The following is a 17684-nucleotide window of genomic DNA, read 5'->3' on the forward strand; positions in this document are numbered from 1 at the left end:
TTGCCTTCCCGTTGCAAAGTATTTTAACTGGATGAGCCTTTAGATTCGTACACAGTCATTCAGCCTTGCGATGGTATAACAGAATGCGACAATAGCGTTTATACAGGTTGTCTGCCGGCTAACATTTGATTTTTACAGTGCCGTATGGACACCCTTACTTAGTATCAGCATTGCGAGCAACCAATTTCGCATTTTCCGCCTGCAATGATCCAACCAAATTAAGCCATTGCTGTCTCTCGCTGCGGAGTCGACCGATTTCCTTCTTGAGGACCTCGACTTCTCGGCGTAAGAATTCGTTCTCCGAGTGGGACCGCGACTTCTCTTCTCGGTCTGCATGCTTTTGCTGTCGAGCCTCGATCTTCGAGGCTTCTTTGAACTGGTTCTTCTCGATCTTCTCCAGCTGTTTGAGCAGTTTCGATTCGTCCTGGAACAGGCCCGAGGCAACCTTATGCAGCTTTGCCGTTGACGCCTCGCGATGCGGACCCCTACGTCGCGGAGAACGGTCATCCGATGCTGGTCCATGCATGCTGCTGGCGGCGCTGCTGCTCACTTGGTCATTGCTGGGGTCAGCTGCTGTCAACGCCGCCGCAGACGCTTTGGCTCGTCTGGACTCCTCGTCTTGTGCAGGGAGCTGCAGTGATTGGATGTCTCCGCGCACTTTGTCCAGCTGGGATTCGACATCGCGTTTGCGCTCGGCGAGCTTCGCCAGATGCTTCTCGTGCGAGGAAAGCTTGCCTTTCTTGTTCATCTTCATCATCTCCATGGGCGCGATGTCGGGTGGTCCGCCTTCGATGGCGCTCGAAACTTTCGACGGGGAGCCTGGAGCTCTGTCATGGGTTGAGGCAGATCCCCCATCGTCCTCGTTTTGCTTGAGCCGATCTACAGGGCTTCTGGGCGTCGTCGGCGCGGAGTCGGCACTTGTTCGCGGTGTGTCTTCCTCCTTCACCGACGAGTGGTAGTCGGATATCGACCGCGACGACTGGCGCGAGTGTCCTGGGAGGTAGTCAAGGACTGCCTGAGGGGCATATCGCTCCAACCCGGCATTCACCAGATATGAGAAACTGGCGATGAGACCATGGTGCTCTACCTCTGTGTCCGTGAGATCCGAATCACTCGTCTCCTCGCCGACAGTATCACCGATCCCAGCGTCGGGCTGACCGCTGCGTTCCGGCCTCACACTCGACCGCCGCCGAGCCTTCGTCGAGCGCGGTCCCGACGAAGAGGGCTCGCGGCACGCCCAGTCGAGGAACTTTACGGCGTCCGAACAGATACTCTTCGGAGTCCCCTTTTCCACCATCCATCGAGGGATATTCCCGCCAGGGTCACTGCGCGTCACCATGATCCACTCCACGGGATTCATTTCCTCCTCTGCAGCTTTCCCCTCCGCCTCGCTGCCCCCTGCCGCTCCACGCATAACCAACGCCTCCTCACTCCGCGCCGCATCCTGCGCCGCAACCCCTCGACGCGCCCTGACGGGAATCTCCCGAATGAACTCAACAGACTCATACTCGCCACGGATATACCCGTTCTCGGACGGCACGTCAGGATGCACACACGGCTTCGAGACCATCATCCAGTAGCGGCCGCCGCCGTCACGGGCATCCTCAACGCGCGTATCCCAGCTCAGGATCAACGCGACAAAGTCGCGCGGCGTGGTCGGCTTCGGGAACTGCGCCGAGACATGGAACACCTGGACGGAGCCAAGGACGGAGCGGCCGTCGACGTCGCGCACCTCGATCTCCTCGACGAGCTTTTCAGCCCCGATGCCCCGCACCGACTGGTCGGGCATGCGGCCCTTGCGCATGCGCTCCCGGTTCGCCTGCAGCGTGGCCATCATCTCGGCCGACAGCTTGGCCCGCCATCTGGCGAACGGGATACCCTCGTGCACGCTGCGCCGCCCGAACCAGTGGCCCTTCCCGTCGCGCCCGGGCGTCTTGTGCACCGCGATCTCGAGCGGGTTGTCGCGCGCGCTGTTGATGCGCATCGGCTTCCCCCATTCCTTCTGGAGGGTGCGCATCTGCGGGTCGGCGGTGCCGTGGCGGGCCATGGACGGCCGCATGCAGGACCATGACGCTGATGGGTTCGTGTGCTCGTAGCTGGGTGCGTTGTCGTCGTCATCGTTGTCGCTGGGGGGTTGTGGTGGCTCTGGGATCGAGTCGACGATGAGAAGTGCCTTGCGGGAGATGTCGTTCATGTAGGCGCGGAGTGCGTCCGGATCCTTCGGGATGTCCTCCCAGGACGCTGGGGAGAGACATTCCAGCGCGTCTTGTAATGCAGCCATGCCGTTAGTTGGTAATTGCCGTCCTGTCGGAGTGGTTTTGGCGCCGGCGGATGGGGCACATGTGTAGTGTGTTCTGGTAGACTATTCAATACAATTGGGCAGAGCGCTTGAAATGGATATAAATATAAACAAAGAATGAGAGTACCACTCGTCGAACACCGTATTATACATTCGGGGATGGTTGACGGTGGGATGTGTATGGGTTGAGGTGGAAGTTGTTGAGCAACGGGTCTAAGCAGGTCCTGACGTCATGTCATGCCCTCTACTCCATTGTCCAACAACGATCAATTACTATAGCATTCTACGCCGAGAAGCAGTTTGGCCTTGTATTCTTCATCTGATTAAACATTCAAACCTAGATACATCGGCTTAAGCGGTCAATAATCAAAAGGTAGAGAACGAACGAAAGACTAGGGACCGGCCCAAAAGAGAGCAAAACCACACCAGCATCCGATTCTCGCCATCCAACCTTCACTCAATGATAGGGGAATAGAACGAGCGTATCCAGGTCACCAAAAAAAAAACCCAGCCCAGATGATAGGAGATGAACCTATCCACGACGTACGGGTCATGGGACAAAGGCACCGAGGTGCGTCCTCCCTCGGGGTCAGCAGTAGCTTAGGCCACAGGCCTGATGTGTTCTGTTGACCAAGCCGGATGTCGGCCACAGGCCAATATCACCTAGGCTTTCCGAGATTTAGATGCTGTCCTTTGGTGCATTTGTCTTACCAGCCGCATCGCCGAGTAAACTGCGATCATGAACATCTCAGATGTGGCATGACCCACAGCGCCGCAGGAGCCATCTCTCCCAATCCGAACGAACGGATTGCCAGCTCTGATCACCTGTATCAGAGAGAGGATACTCCTAGAGCCTGGAAGGCACACTGCCGGCACCAGCCTGTGCAGTCTCCCGAGCCACTCCAGCCCCATGCGACGAAGAAAGCAAAATGGAGAAACATTCCTCATCCAAATCATATCCCAAGCCGTGAGGCTAACCAGTCTTATAATGCGGGGATTGAATAATGGGACATTCCCGTGAAACAGATTAGCAAATAGCCGTCCCGCCGCTTCTTCATGCAATCGAACAACGAAAACAAAACGCTGACGCTGGCTCAGAATAGCAAAACATGAAAACAAAACGAGAGGGAAGATTATGTTCTTTAGATCTGTATGCAAAGCGAAGACGAGGTGGAGTATCATATCGCAGAATCAATTCATAATAACGCGGTCATGGAGGCCAATCCGGTCTGTGGTCGGTATAGGGGGGAGAGGATATCTCTTGTCGTTCTCGAGATGTCGGTGGGGGCCTGGGACACACGGAAGGGCCATATTCAAGGTGGTGATGCGGGCCCTGCGATCTAATCCAGAGATACGCAAAGTCAGGCAGACCGTCCACATCAAGGGCCTAGTTCCGTGGGAACCATTACATCGTTGCTCCGTATGGTAGCGCAAAGTCCTGGCATCGATCCCAGCCAAATCCCACCATATTCGCTGCGGTGCTGCAAGGCTGTACCAGCATGCTTGGAAGCGGGAGAGCAGCGAGGGCGGCTGACGTCGCGGCGGCGCTGTAGACCTGTGTCACGTTGTACGGCGAGGTGGTGTACGGCGGGCTGTAGGACGGTTGGCTGTAGGAGGGTGTTGGGGAAGCCAGAGGGACTTCATTCAGGGTGTTCAAGCTGGCCCATATATTAGGGTTAGAATCGCCCGTAGTGGTCGTTGCTGGGCTGGATGGCAGTACTTTCCACGAATCCATCGACACAGGTTGTTGCACGGGATCCTGCCACCATGTCTCTGGTCCAGTTGAACTGGGGAGTAAAGGTGTTGAGCGGAGAACATCCACGCGGGGCGGCGGAGGCAGCAATGGGACGAAAAGGTTCGAGATGGCCGTCTTTGCGTCCTCACTGCGGCCGCCAAGTAGTTCGCCAGCACCGTCTTCCTCCAACCCTTCGAGGGCTTGCACGCTCGTCCGGTAGACGAACTTGTTCGCGGCCTGGACGAACTCCTCTTGCAATTTCTTTAGCTGGCTATCCTTGTCGGACCAGTCCCAGGTATTGGCGGCGGTGTCGACAGAGTAGACGTCTTTGTGGAACTCCACCAAGGCTTCGATGGTCTCTGGGGTCAACTTGAAGGCGACTTCATTCTGCGAGACCATGTCGACATGCACGACATAGGCCTCCATATGGATCATCTGATAGTTGAAGAGGGCTTCCACCAGGGGGTCCTCGTCCTTCCTGAGATCCGAGTCGGGGGCTTTGGGAAACATCATTGAGCACAGAGTCCAGATGGCGTTTGGTGAGGATAACGTTTCTGTCAGACACCTTGTATGCTGTGTTACATTGTTGAGGGGTCGCTTGACTCGGTTGACCCGCTTCAAGGTCGCCGTCAGCCATGGTTCGATCCTGGCGTTCAACACGACATTTGGTGAGGATCGCGGCGCAAAGGCTGCGGCGGACGAGGGGAGTAAGACCGTTGGCATTATATGACGACTCTTCGAAATGATACTGTATAACAAGTGAAGGAACGGAGACTAAGAATATCAAATAAAGGAGACGTAAAAAGAGATGAGCAAAGAAACATAAAGGCGACGTTCGCCCACAGAAAGCTCGAGCTCGTGCGGTGGATAGGGAGAACCACCCAGAGTCGGGATCCCACCAGATCGGAAAGAGGCTCCGTTTGATGTATATATTAAGAAACCCACCGATTTGGATCCGAGTCGAGTGGGGTGGAGGGTCGTGAGAGTATAGATCCAGGCGGTATAGGAGTGGACGAACGCGCGGAAGAAAGGAAATGTAGGAAAGAAAAGAATGAATGTGAGTCAGATAGAAGGGAGGAGAGGAGGAGAGGGAGGGAGAGAGGGGAGGAGAGAAAGGAGGAGAGGATGATGAAGAAGAAGGAGGAGGAGAAGGAGAAAAGAGAGTCAGTTGTAGAAGGGGCGAACGAGAGAGGGTTCTGGCCCAAAAGGGAAAGTGGTTGGAATCCGGACGGTCTCCAGACGATTTACGGATTTTGACCACAGTGGAAGCTTTTCCCTTCTAATAGTTATTTTCTTTCCATACGGCGTCCCTATTATAGTTATCGCGTCTTATTAGTTCAGATTATTCTATCCTCCTGTGTCAAATACCCTCTATGGACTATCTGGTGGCACCCACGGTACGATTTCCCATGCTACCTCAAACTATACACCGTCCATCCTCCCTGGGCGCATGCAGTAGTGGGAGACGAAAAGGCAATGCAGCCCACCCCCCCGGCGACTTTTCTTGTGCAGACGTGGAATCCCGATCGTATGGGACCAGGCCCCTCCACTGCCACCCCTATCCATCCATCCATCGCTTTTGGCCACCGTCCGGATTCGCCGTCCGATCTCAGCTGTGCTCCCCTAGGCGTTATGCAAGTGTCCAGAATCGTCCGATGTAAGTGGAGTATGTCATTCCCCAGTTGGGTATGACTTTTACCATTCATTACCTTACACACCCTTACCTGGTACATCTAGACTAAACTGGAGAGCATCGGACCTCTGGATCCTGTTGATGCTATTTTTTGATCTAGACAAGGCACGAGCGCAACGGCCTCGAATTTCCCCATCACGGTCGTCATGGCGTGTGACATGGACGGGAAAGTTGGGAGGCTTCACGCCCTGTCAGAGCGGCTAGGGCTCGCAACAGGTAATCGCCATACAGCCGTCCTCGGCTGGATACCAGTTGGAACGATCCGGTGGCGATGTCCATGCATACGCCTAGTCTACATGCGAGCCAGTCGACCTACGATCCGATCGGAATCGTCATGATTCTTACGCGCTGAGAGGTAAGCAGAAGAAGGGCTTTGTTGGCCTCCCCAGACGCCAACCGTCGCAGATATTCTCTCTCCGAGCCCAAGTCATGGTTCTGATGAGGCGATGGTTGATCCATCGAAGCGGCTGTGACACCCGACGGACCAGAAGAACCTCTAATTTGGCGCTGCAGAATGCCCCAAATTCCAGATTGTATCAGTCGATACTCAAGTAAAGTTTAGTTTACGGTCCTGTTCCAGATGGATGAAGTCGTGCCAATCATATCGGCGTTGGCTAAGCCCCATTGCTGATCCACTTTGGGTTGGATGTATTCCCAGTCTTCGCAACGGCTAAGTCCTCAGCATCACTGTCAGATCGCATGGTGCATGTAGACAAATATAAACCGCGCTTCGTGTCCTGCTGCCTATCAATGGTAGTGATCCTCACGATGGTGGAATAGATGATCACCATCATTCGTGTATATCCGACCAGGCAGATGCTATTTGGCGAACCCGTGTGGAAGAAATTTCTGGTCACGCCCCCCGCCCACCAAATATCTCCGTCGTGAAGATCATCCGATGGTCGTTTAGAAAGACCAGTCAAAGTCGAATAAGATGGTTACGAACTGATTTTTCATTGGGAATGACCCAGTCGGCCACCAGTCGGTCTTGATGAACATTTAGTCCCAGTTCATTCAGTGGGGGTGTGCAGAGATGCGAGGACTATCGGAGAAAAACGAAGGATTGACAGATGATGGATTCAAAAACGGTGAGATGCAGTCGGACTGGCCGTGTCCCAGAGGGTAATCGACAGATGAGATAATTGTCTTGCCTCGCTTCTCGAGACCGAGGATCGGGTGAAATGTATGACAAAGAGGCGTATGCAAATCCCCTTACAGTGGACAGACGTCGATAAATGCGCCGTGCGGAAAAAAATAGTCCTGTCTGCAACCGATAGCCGTATGAAGGAATGCAATTTGCAGTCATGCAGAGAAACAAAGCAGCGGTCAACCTATGAACACGCCCGTTGTGATCCGAACACGTCTCTACCGACAAATACCGAAGATATCGAGTCTCTTGTTGGACGAGGCTCCACCACCACCATGCACTGACCAGTTGCACTACTTTGTCTGGTTCAGACAAAGCGCATTGCCAATAATGATTCTCATACCCCTCTGGAATCTGAGTCAAGCGCCTCCATACATAGCGTTTGTTGATATTCTCCGGTTTGGGCATACTTGACGGTACACAAGGTTATCTATCGCACCTCGACCATGGAATGTGTGTAGCATCGCCGGTTCCAGACAGTTCGACCACGGACACTACGAACCTAAACTATCCGAGTTAGAGTCCTCCGGGAACGGATCAGTTCATCTTTGAGTTCTCGTCGGATGAACCGTCATTTGTACGGCAGATGAAACAATTCCTGTTTTCCTTGCCTGCCAATGATCCGGTCTTCAGGACTTGTCTGATCACATTCAAGCAAATCACGGAAAAGGCTAAAAGTAGGGACCAAAAAAAATATTTTTTTAAGTCCAAAGGAAGGACCCAGAATCTCAGCTGATGGATCATGGAGGGGTCGAGAATCGTGGGGCGAGCTAAAACACCATGGAAGCGGGAGTCTGCTGCTTCAGCCCTCAGATTCGTCGGCGACCCCCGACTCCAGCTTGTCGACTGCAGCTGAGATCCCTGCTACGATCTACCATTGGACTGAGCCTCGTCGATGGTCATCTCCAGACTTTCTAGAATAGGAAGTCACTTGAAGGGGACGGCTGCACTTGTAATAATCATAATACCGCGCCATTACACCCACTACCTGTCGGGTGAAACAAAAGGCTCAAAAAGGGGATATCAAGAGAACATTCTCAACTCGACCAGAACTTTGATAGGGGAAGGAAAATCTCCGATCTCCTCGATATTGCCTCGAGACGCATATGATGTTCAGTAAAGTGATCTATGTGTCTAACACGAGAATCCTGGTTTGTTTAGTAGGCTCGGGAGTCCCGTATCCGCAAAAATGAACCGCCCCATGATGACGATCTGCCATTCGAACCATGTCTCATATTCGAGTGTCCATGGCGCTCGAAGGGATCAGGATGAATGAACTTCAACATAGCCGTTCGGTGATCCAGCCAGCCCGGTGCGGTGATGCAGTACCTCACACATGATGTTCATGGCCGCACGGGCAGATAGTGATGCTGAGCATGATCAGACGGCATGCGCAAGCCATGCTTCTTTGTCTCAGCAGGCGCCCAGCAACAAATATGATGTGGGGTTTATTCACGAGTCATGGGGAGGCAAGTGATCGATGATGTCGAAGTGCGTCGGTTGGAATCGGACTTGCACCAAAACGCGATGGTGCTTTTTCTTTCCCCTCCAAAATAGACAGGGAAATACGGAAGTCCATTGCGTCGTCAGCTTCAGGGCATACTCGATATTGCTGACATATTGCGGATTCGACCGTTAAGGGCCGCTCCGTATGACATTCCCGTAGGATCCATAGTAGCGTATCATCGCATGATCAATGAGAATATGCCTTACTACTTCCCTGTTTTTATTTATTTATTTATTATTATTTTAGAAATAATTATATATTTTTTCCCGCCCATGCTCTCTCTCCGTACGTGCCACGCACGATCGGTGATGACCGACTGCTGCGCCTCGTTTGGGGTTTCCACCATCTCAGCCACAAAGTCCATGCAGCGAAGATTCTGCAAGAAGAATGACATAATGACCTCTGTTCAGAGGCAACTACCACGGTAATTGAAAAGTCTCTCCAGATGGGATCCATCGCATTTGATGCATTGTCCTGGGCAGAATACACACTGGAAGAGGGGTCGATTTGTGCACGAACTATCTCTGAAGTACAGCCCCTCAGCCACAGGCGACTCAGAATCTAGAACACAATTTGTACTTTGGTCAAACTCACTATCTAGCAGACAAAAAACCGGATTCAGGGATGATTGTCTTGCATCTCTCAAATACTAAAAGACTTCTCAACGCGAGCTCCCCCTTGAATCTCCTAGTAAACGGGAAGTCTGAAGAAACTATGCGTAACAATATGCAGCTTAAGCCATCGACACAGAGGGCATACAGACCAATGGACAAACGGATATAAACACTTGAACATACGACCATGAAGTAGCCACCAGGTTACCACGCTGTATTACGTCGCACGGACCTGGACTAAGTAGGTCCCTAGATATTAGGCCATGTAAGCGCCGAAGGCTCCCTCGGTCACTACATACTGCACATAAACGAATATAGTCTAGCGCATGTATGTACAGGCCAATCCGGGTTTCTTGCGCCCTCCTCTGCTTGCCTTCTTCTGTTTCAGATGGCATCCCTTCTCCGCCCATGACTGGCAGTCACGGCTGCTGTATGCACCCATCCGGGAGTTTCCAGAGTTGGCGGCGACATGGGGTGAGGGATGGAATGCATTCCAGACCCACTAACACGGCTGACAGTGCATGAGCAACCGGTCACCTGCTTGACTAGCCCTTTTTGGCCTTTGTTGCATGGCGTCTACTCCTAAAGACGGGCTAGTATCGTGGTTTAGGTGACGGAGTGATCCAAATAGATGTGACATATCACCCATGTCCTTTTCACGGGGTGATGTGGTGATGAGCTCATCGACTTTCTTGTTTATATTGGACGTTCTAGACTTTACACAAGACAAGGAGGTATGCCAGAGCATCCCTGGGATGTGCCGCCTGCCATTGGATGGCTCGCTGGTTTGAGCAGGTATTGTAGCCGAGTGAAATAAAAGTACATCATTATACACAGGTAAATACTGATAAATACTTTCCTCACATCATTCGCCAGACCTTGTCCATGTCGAACGCCAACGAACATGCAGCAGTATAGAACGAGTTGAAATCACGCTGAGCGGTTTCTTGCACGGTGTCACCTGTAGCCGCCAGGTCCATATTCAGGAAAAGATCCGTGGTCTTTAAGGGATTGAACGGCCCACTTTCATAGAACGCATAGTTGAGCTGTTGTCCTTTGAAGTCATACCGATGAATACGAGTGCCTCGAATATCATTGACAGGAAGGAACATATACTCTCCAGTGGAGTACCCAGTTGGGTGTGCTGCATTATCTGGCTGACGTAGGATATCATTAGGCAGCGCAATCTGTGTGAATGCTGGAAGAGGGATTTCGCTATTATTCGAGAGGGATGCCGAGAAAAGCCCACCCAGGGCATTATGGACATCTTCCAGAGACGACTCTTCGGAAAGGTCGCGCGTGAGCTTTCGAGAGAATCTGAGGTCTAGTCCGCTCTCAGGAAGTAAATAGTCCACTTTGCTTTCAGACAGAACAACCTTGGCATTGCGCATAGTAAGTTCGTTACCGGAAGAGCCTAGGGTATCGGGTGTCGTCTGCATTGCGACCTCCAACTCAAGCGGTGGAAAGACTTGCGCATGAAGGGCCGAAGGAACCAAACGGATAAGGTGAGGCCGCTGAGGTTCTTCCGGAAGATGAGGCGTCAGCGTGCGTAAAAAGGACGTCACCCGAGGAATCTCAGTAGCGAATGCGCGAGGAAGAGACATCTTTCCCAACTGAGGCGCGGTGAGGTCGGTCTGCTGGAATGCAGGCTTCCGGTAGAAGAGACATCTGCCAACAGCTGCGGTTACGCTCTCATGTATTTGAGCACTACCCTCATCCGTTTGGGTAGAAGGCTGCCGCAGTAGCTTCAATATTTCATCTGAAAGTCGTGTTTGATGTTTGTCAAACAATGGTGTGTCTGGGGCCATGGCTTCCGCAGTCTGGACGGATGGAACAGCCCACCGGAACCATGTCTTCTGCCGATTGAACCAGGACAAGCTCTCATCCGAGTCGACATTGTAAACAGAGATTGCTTCTGAGGAGGGTAGATATGTCCCAAAAGGTACTTGAGGCGACGAAGTTTCGTATATTGCAAGGTTCAATGTCCTCCGAGCGTTATCAGCATCCTGCTTGTTTTCAACAAGGTAGTAAATTTTCTCTGGACAGCCTGAATCCTGCTCGAATGCAACGCCGTAGGTTTTGCTTATCCATGTCAAAAATTCAGCGCTGAAGACCCGGTTATGGTCTTTTGACTGAGCTTCATCCGGGAACAAAACAACCTCTTCCTCTCGTATTCGAGTAATCGCATCGTAAACGATTTCACAAATGGATTCACACGAATTTTGTCGACCAGTAACTCGGACGAGTCCAAGGGAGTTTGTGATATCAATCTTTGCGTTATGGAGACTCGCCAATTCTTCGAAAGAAAAGTGTTTTGAATAGAGAAGTAAGGTCAACGACGCAGACGGAAGACGAACATCAAGCTGACCAATCTCATCGATGATTCCCAAATGCCAACAGTCCCGGAGTATTCTCTCAGAAATCAACTGCTTCCCACTGAGAGACTGCGACGTAGCAACCCTGTCAGCAACTCCTCCCTGAGACCCTGGGCCGGTCTCGAAGAAAACCGAAGTGCCAGGTTTCCATTCTGTGGTATCCACCGTTCCATGTTTAATCCGGGACTCAGGTGATACCGATGCGTCCCTTGCAAATTGCGACACATAATCCGACAGCTGTCGAGTGGTGAAGGATAGCTGAAGCTTGGTCCGAAGATTGTCCCAGTCGTTTAGGGTGAGCTTTGTGCGCGGGAGGTAAGGTGCGCAAAAACTTTCGATTCTCTCATTGACGGCGGAGGGGTCCAGTATGTCCTCATTATCTTCCAGTTCGTTTAACATAAAAGGCAATGCACTTTTGTCAATAACCTCGGAGGTCTTCTGCTGCGAAGTTGCTGGCAGTGGGCGGCGACGTCGGGGGTTCGATACAACGACCACTTCTCCAGGTTTGCCCAAGGCAGTTACTCCGATCGGCACCCTTTTATGTTCCTCTTTTCTGAAACGGGGTCGGCGTTTAGGCCTGGGCTTGTAGCGTGGCTCGGAGTCGGTATTGTAGGTGTCGCTGTCATTGCTCTGGAACCGGACCAGACGTTGATGTAATGAAAAGGGAAGTCGACATTTTACGCAATCTCGGGGGCCCTGAGAACTCAGGAGCCCAACTGCACTGGTTGAGGATCGGACAAGCATGTGGCATGGGGAGGAGGGTGCATTCAGAGGGATAAAATGCTTCCGGGGCTGTTGATCTGAAATGGTTCTGCGAAAGCTCTCGCCAGGCCGATCTGCACTAGTCCCGGAGCGGAACAAGCTGCTCACCCGATGATCTCATACCCTCCCGCTACTTAATCAGGCAATTAGATGGATCTATACTGGTAGTGCCCAGGTTTCGGATTAAATTAAATCACTTGGGATTGGAATTGGGTATTATCTCAAAAGAACCACAATCACACATACAAAGAAAACTGGAATACAGAAACAGTCACTCCTTACTCCCGATCTCCCAACTCCTCAGATCTTCTCGTATATCAAATTCCGACAATTCATAATCGGTGTTGCCACTCTTCCAGGTGTTTGCCTTGGTGTTGCCATAAAGTTGATTGTCCATACTACCCTTCTTCCTAGAGTGTCCAGCACCCGCCGGGAATCCAGGCAGTTTGCCATCGTTGAGGAGCTGATTACTTGATGAGCTTTTCCCCCGCCTTTCGAATCCTGGTGATAGTCGATGCGACGGTACGTTCGGTTTCGTGCCCCCCCCCCCGTGGGGAGATACCTCTCGTTGTGCTGTTTTGGCAGATTTCGGATCCTGCACGTCACTGTGCCAACTAACACGACCCGAAAACAGCTCCTCGATTAACTTGTCCGCTGGCAGATCGTCCGAGTTTGAATTCCACGAGGCAGCCAAAGTGCGCCGATACATATCTTGTAAGTCCGAAACCTCTGTACTCTGGCTACTCAAAGAAGGCAAGCGGCCTAGATCGACTGGGTCCCCCTGTTCTGAGGAAACGACGCCCGCAATACCTCCAAAGACCATAGCGGATTTCAAAGGAGGCCTAAGTTTCGTCAGTAAGAGAATGGAACAAACAGACCATATATCGAACGGAAGCATACGTGGTGAAGTTCCGATCGCCTTCCACCTGGCGTATTGCAATCCCAATTCTGAGGGTGCCATTTATCTTGCTGTCCTGCATCAAGTATCTCCTAACGATTCCCTCGTCGTCATCGCTCTTGTCGACGTACTCGGGAATGTTTAGTTTTATTCTTCCAAGCATATTCTTACTATCGCCATGACTCGAAGATTCAAACTCCTGGATAATCTCGAAATGTATTTCGCATTCGTGAAGCGATTGGTTCCGGTCTATAGTGAGCCGGAGCTGCAGTGATTTCTCGTAATTCCAGTATGCCCGGTGATCTATAATAACCGCTTTATCGGTGTGGCCATGATGCTCTGGTGCACTTGAAGCAGGTAGGCGCCACTTCACGAAAGCAGTACCGTTGACAAGGGGGATATTATTGAGATCGATGATCTAAGTGTCGGAGTTAGTATCGATCTTTCCAAAGCCTTTGCCATGATTTCCTTACCCGCAGCACTAGTTCAAAACGCGGCTATACACAGAGTCAGTAGCGCCCAGCAGACGTTTGTCGTACTACTCACCCTCCGGTTCTTTGGAACTGCATCGTCGTCAGCACTCAGATTCCCAATACGTCATTATCAACATGTTCGTTTATAGAACTCAGCAAAGAATACATACCAAACGCCTGCATACTCAGAAGGACCCCAACCTAGGGTCAATCCTTTATCATGCGGTTCTCATGTATAACGGCCTTGCACAAGCTGCTTGACGAGAGTTGAGTTCGATGCATCCGGACTCCCCCAGAAGGCGGTAAAGAGATAGTATACGGCAGAAAGATACCGCCCTAAGCCGGCGATTTTTCGGGAATAAAAGTGGCGGTCTAATCTAGTCACCAGAATAACATCAATCATCCTGGTGTTATCTGTCCTGCGGCTTACTATCTTTTCACCTTTTACATTCAGCATGGATCAGACTCCCCTTTCTCCGCCTTCAGAGCCTGCATCTTCTCCGATTGCCAGACCGGTTGCGCTAGATTCGCCACTCCGCACTACTCCTATCCATGCTCTTCTTCCCGAAGTGCGCGTACCCAGAGAACCACTCCCGTCATACAAATACGATCCAGTCACATGTGCGCCGTTAGAAGGCGACGAAGTACGCGCACAAGTTGAGGAGCTACGCCGTGAATTTACGTCCCCCGAGGAAGTTGCAAAGGCGCAGGAACAAGCCGCGAGGGAAGTGAAGCAGAAGATCGAAGACGCGGAGAGGAAACGTGAGGAAGTGCAAAAGGCTATTGACAAGAAGATCAAGGAGCGGAATATGGAAATGAAGGTATTATCAAAGTATCAGAAGGTTAAGGCGTCCGACGTCACATCGTGAATTGCCAGGCGCGGCGCTTTTACAACCAATCCTCATGCTCTGTTGACGCATACAACTTATGAGGCTCTTATTCCCAACACTCGTTTCGGAGGATCTCTCGGAAATGCGCGCCAAAACACCATGACACGCGATCTCCTCCATCGATACCGCAAGTCGCGGGTATATTCCAGAAGCTACGCGTGTCAACGCACTGTCGGAAATTCTACAATCTATTTGATACCCAGTGGCTCTTTCAGAATCCAGATGAATTACGAGGCCGGATCAGAAGACCTACGACGTCGATAATCGTCTTGTTAATTTGAGCCAATGACCCGGATCTTAACAGCAACAAATCGAACATCTGCTGTGCCGAGACTGGAAGCAAGCTGGGCATTGGATTCAGAGCATCTGGGTGCCGAGAAGATGCCGACCTTTCGAACAGATCAAATGTGATCTCCATCAACCGGGAATATTGGCTTTACCAGTTGAAGGATTATGTGATGGACGTCTAGACGCTTATTATAGCCGAAGACTCGGACAGTCCATCTTGGAATCAGTTCACTATCCTCATATTATCAAATAAAATCATGTTCCATTATTCATAAACCCCAAGAACTTGTGTGGCTTAGATCTCTCACAAAGTACCCAAGATCTTGACCAAGGCGGGAATCAGCTACCGGAGATGTTAGTAAAAGTTGAAGGAGACACGCAGATGGAACTTACACCGGAGACATCTTCGATCAAGACCTGTGTCTCATTGACGAACTTCGGGGTCAGCAGGTCATTGGCATTGCCCAGCAGACTATCAACTTCGCTCAAGAGTTCAGGGGTGATGACAGGCGCGACATCACCTATCAAGCCCTTGGTTTCATCCACGAAGTTTGGCGTGAGTAAGCCAGAGGCATTGCCCAGAAGGAACTTAACCTCTTCAAGAAGGTCAGGAGTGATGGCTGGTGCTACTGCATCTATGAGGCTTGAGGTTTCCTCAACGAACTTGCTTGTGAGGAGTTTTTCGGCGTTACCAAGGAGCCCGCCAACTTGAGCAAGGAGGTCGGGGGTTATAACAGGTGCAACTCCATCAATCAAACCCGTCGTCTCATTGACGAATTTAGGCGTCAAGAGGTTAGCAGCGTTGTTTAGGAGACCACCCACTTGGGTAAGCAACTCCGGGGTAATGACAGGCGCGATGCCGTCAATCAATCCGCTGGTTTCCTTGACGAAGGAGGGTGTGAGCAGATTATTGGCGTTGCCAAGCAGACTCTTGGTATCGTCCACGAATCCCTCCGTCAACAAGTCCCCAGCGTTGTTGAGTAAACTGCCAACCTGCTTGAGCAGATCAGGAGTTATCAACGGAGCAACAGCAGCAATCAGGCCTTGCGTGTCATTGACAAACGCTGGGGTCAGCAGATCACCAGCATTGTTCAGCAGACCAGAAACTTCCTTAAGAAGCTCAGGAGTAATGACTGGCGCAATAGTACTGATTAAGCCCTTCGTCTCCTTAACAAAGTCAGCGGTCAACAAATTACCCGCATTCGTGAGGAGCGTGTTGAGCTGCTTGAACAAGTCAGGAGTGAGGAGAGGTCCGAGCTGATCGAGTAAGGTCTTGAGTTGCTTCACGAGATCCGGAGTCAACAAGCTGTTGGCATTATTCAGAAGAGCGCCAACCTCCTTAAGCAGCTCAGGAGTAATGTACGGCGCAACAGTACCAATCAAACCCTTGGTCTCCTTGACGAATTCAGCAGTCAGCAAGGTGTTGGCGTTGTTTAGCAGACCGCCAACCTCCTTGAGCAACTCCGGGGTAATGACAGGGACAACAGCTTCAAGAAGTTGTCTAATCTCCTTGACAACATCGGCAGTTAATAAGTTATTCGCGTTTCCGATCAACCCGTTGACTTCCTTCACAAATTCGGCAGTCAAGAGGTTGCCAGCGTTGTCTAACAGTGATGCTAATTTCTTGAATAGATCAGGAGTAAGGAGTGGCCCGAGCTGATCGAGCAAGTTCTTGAGCTGCTTAACAACTTCAGGAGTCAATAGCTTCGTGGCGTTGTCCACAAGACCCAGGAGCTTATTGATCAGCTCTTGGGTGAGCAGGCCGTATGCGGTGTCGATCAAGGACTTGGTCTGATCGGTGGTCTTGTCATCAAACAAATATGCGAAATGGTGGAAGAATGACTCCACATCCTTCAGAAAAGTCGGAGAAAGAAGGCCCAAGATACCGTCCAACTGGTTACCCAAGTCTGTACCGGGATCACCAGTGGTTCCTTCTGGAATCAAACTCTCCCAACTAAAGCCTGTTGTCGAGGATGTCGCAGCCGCCGTGGTACTAGACCCGGCTGGTTTTTTTGGTTGAGGCGTAGTACCAGCTTGGGTTTCTGAAGTAGGAGCGGCAGTACTAGTCTCTGCAGATTGCTGGCTAGAACCCCCACCTAGTGTAGGGATCAAGGAGCCATCTGTCAAGTGTGACAGGGGGTTGGCATCCTCAGACTCTGTATTTGCAACAGGGTTCGTTTGGGCAGCAGGTGCAACTCCAGCGGATTGTTGCTGGTTTGCCACAGTCGCACTTGGCTTTGCAGCCTCAGTATTTGCAGCTGCAGTAGCTTCTTGAGCAGCTACAGACTGCTCCCCTTGCACAGAATTGTCCTCGCCTGCAGCACCACCAGTAGCTGAGGAAGCCGGAGCTGGTGTTGCTAGCGTAGTGCTAGAGAGTAGCAATGTGGAAAGGATTGCTGTGAAACGCATGTTGGCTATATGCTCTCCACAGGGAACGCCCAGCAATCGGCGAGTAAAGGACCCATCTATAGCTAGTCGGGCGCCAGCAACTTCTTATATGTCTGCAAGTGCGGGAAATCTATACTTCCCCACAGATCCAACGACTGAAATCGGCCGAGGGCTGTCCAGTGAACCCCCCACATGTGAAGTGACTCCGCCATGTTATGCTTTTTCTATGGCTTCCAAAGTACACTCCGACTGATGTCAGTGGCCAACAAACTTGAGTGATTTGAGCGGAGGTAATCTCCCGCCTGGTGTCAGCAGGAATACGACATGACGATCACTGTACATGGATACCTAATTGCTCCGCTTCGGGGCAAGAATTGTCGGTTACTAGGATGTTGGTTTGCTTTGGAGCAAGCTCCTGGGATCGGAGTGAGCCGTGCACTCCAGGATGCATTAGGGGATTTAGTTCTTGCGGGGGGACGAATAGGACCCCCGGGAGTATTGCGAGTTCCAGTAAGAATCGCTCTTGGTAGCCGACGGTGCTGTCTTTGTCCTTTTCCGTTCTGTCAACTCCGGGTCGCTGATCAGCATGGCCGCTTTTCATCTTCGGTAAAGCGA

The 17684-nt window shown here is 51.5% G+C and overlaps 5 protein-coding genes across 5 annotated transcripts; 1 reads left to right on the top strand and 4 right to left on the bottom strand.

The window, feature by feature from the left end:
* Position 1: 1 nt before the first annotated feature.
* Positions 2 to 1872, bottom strand: BDV59DRAFT_171105 (uncharacterized protein; the record flags this gene model as incomplete). The annotated part of the gene is made up of 1 exon (XM_073688530.1): positions 2 to 1872. A coding segment is annotated over exon 1 (1679 nt), but the record flags the coding sequence as incomplete, so codon positions are not given.
* A 1720-nt stretch (positions 1873 to 3592) lies between these two features.
* BDV59DRAFT_110042 (uncharacterized protein) lies at positions 3593 to 5082 on the bottom strand. The gene has a single exon (XM_073686594.1). The coding sequence runs from the start codon at positions 4755 to 4757 to the stop codon at positions 3705 to 3707; it is 1053 nt and encodes a 350-aa protein (XP_073551402.1). The 5' UTR covers positions 4758 to 5082; the 3' UTR covers positions 3593 to 3704.
* A 4773-nt stretch (positions 5083 to 9855) lies between these two features.
* BDV59DRAFT_198998 (mitochondrial inner-membrane-bound regulator-domain-containing protein) lies at positions 9856 to 13906 on the bottom strand (the record flags this gene model as incomplete). Its single annotated transcript, XM_073693273.1, has 7 exons — positions 9856 to 12000; positions 12752 to 12974; positions 13033 to 13448; positions 13504 to 13527; positions 13577 to 13593; positions 13674 to 13704; positions 13754 to 13906. 7 exons carry the CDS (start codon positions 13904 to 13906, stop codon positions 9856 to 9858), a joined length of 3009 nt encoding a protein of 1002 aa, XP_073551403.1.
* A 52-nt stretch (positions 13907 to 13958) lies between these two features.
* BDV59DRAFT_198999 (uncharacterized protein) lies at positions 13959 to 14372 on the top strand (the record flags this gene model as incomplete). Its single annotated transcript, XM_073693274.1, has 1 exon — positions 13959 to 14372. One exon carries the CDS (start codon positions 13959 to 13961, stop codon positions 14370 to 14372), a length of 414 nt encoding a protein of 137 aa, XP_073551404.1.
* A 613-nt stretch (positions 14373 to 14985) lies between these two features.
* BDV59DRAFT_191172 (uncharacterized protein) lies at positions 14986 to 17090 on the bottom strand (the record flags this gene model as incomplete). Its single annotated transcript, XM_073691858.1, has 2 exons — positions 14986 to 15024; positions 15075 to 17090. The coding sequence occupies 2 exons, from the start codon at positions 17088 to 17090 to the stop codon at positions 14986 to 14988; spliced, it is 2055 nt and encodes a 684-aa protein (XP_073551405.1).
* Between the last annotated feature and the right edge of the window lie 594 nt (positions 17091 to 17684).

Source organism: Aspergillus ambiguus, assembly GCF_047715705.1.
Source record: "Aspergillus ambiguus strain CBS 117.58 unplaced genomic scaffold BDV59scaffold_4, whole genome shotgun sequence".
Lineage (NCBI taxonomy): Eukaryota > Fungi > Ascomycota > Eurotiomycetes > Eurotiales > Aspergillaceae > Aspergillus > Aspergillus ambiguus.

What these genes read in the sequence shown, in the direction of transcription:
- BDV59DRAFT_110042 (XM_073686594.1), bottom strand. Translation starts at nt 4,757, where the DNA reads ATGCCAACGGTCTTACTCCCCTCGTCCGCCGCAGCCTTTGCGCCGCGA.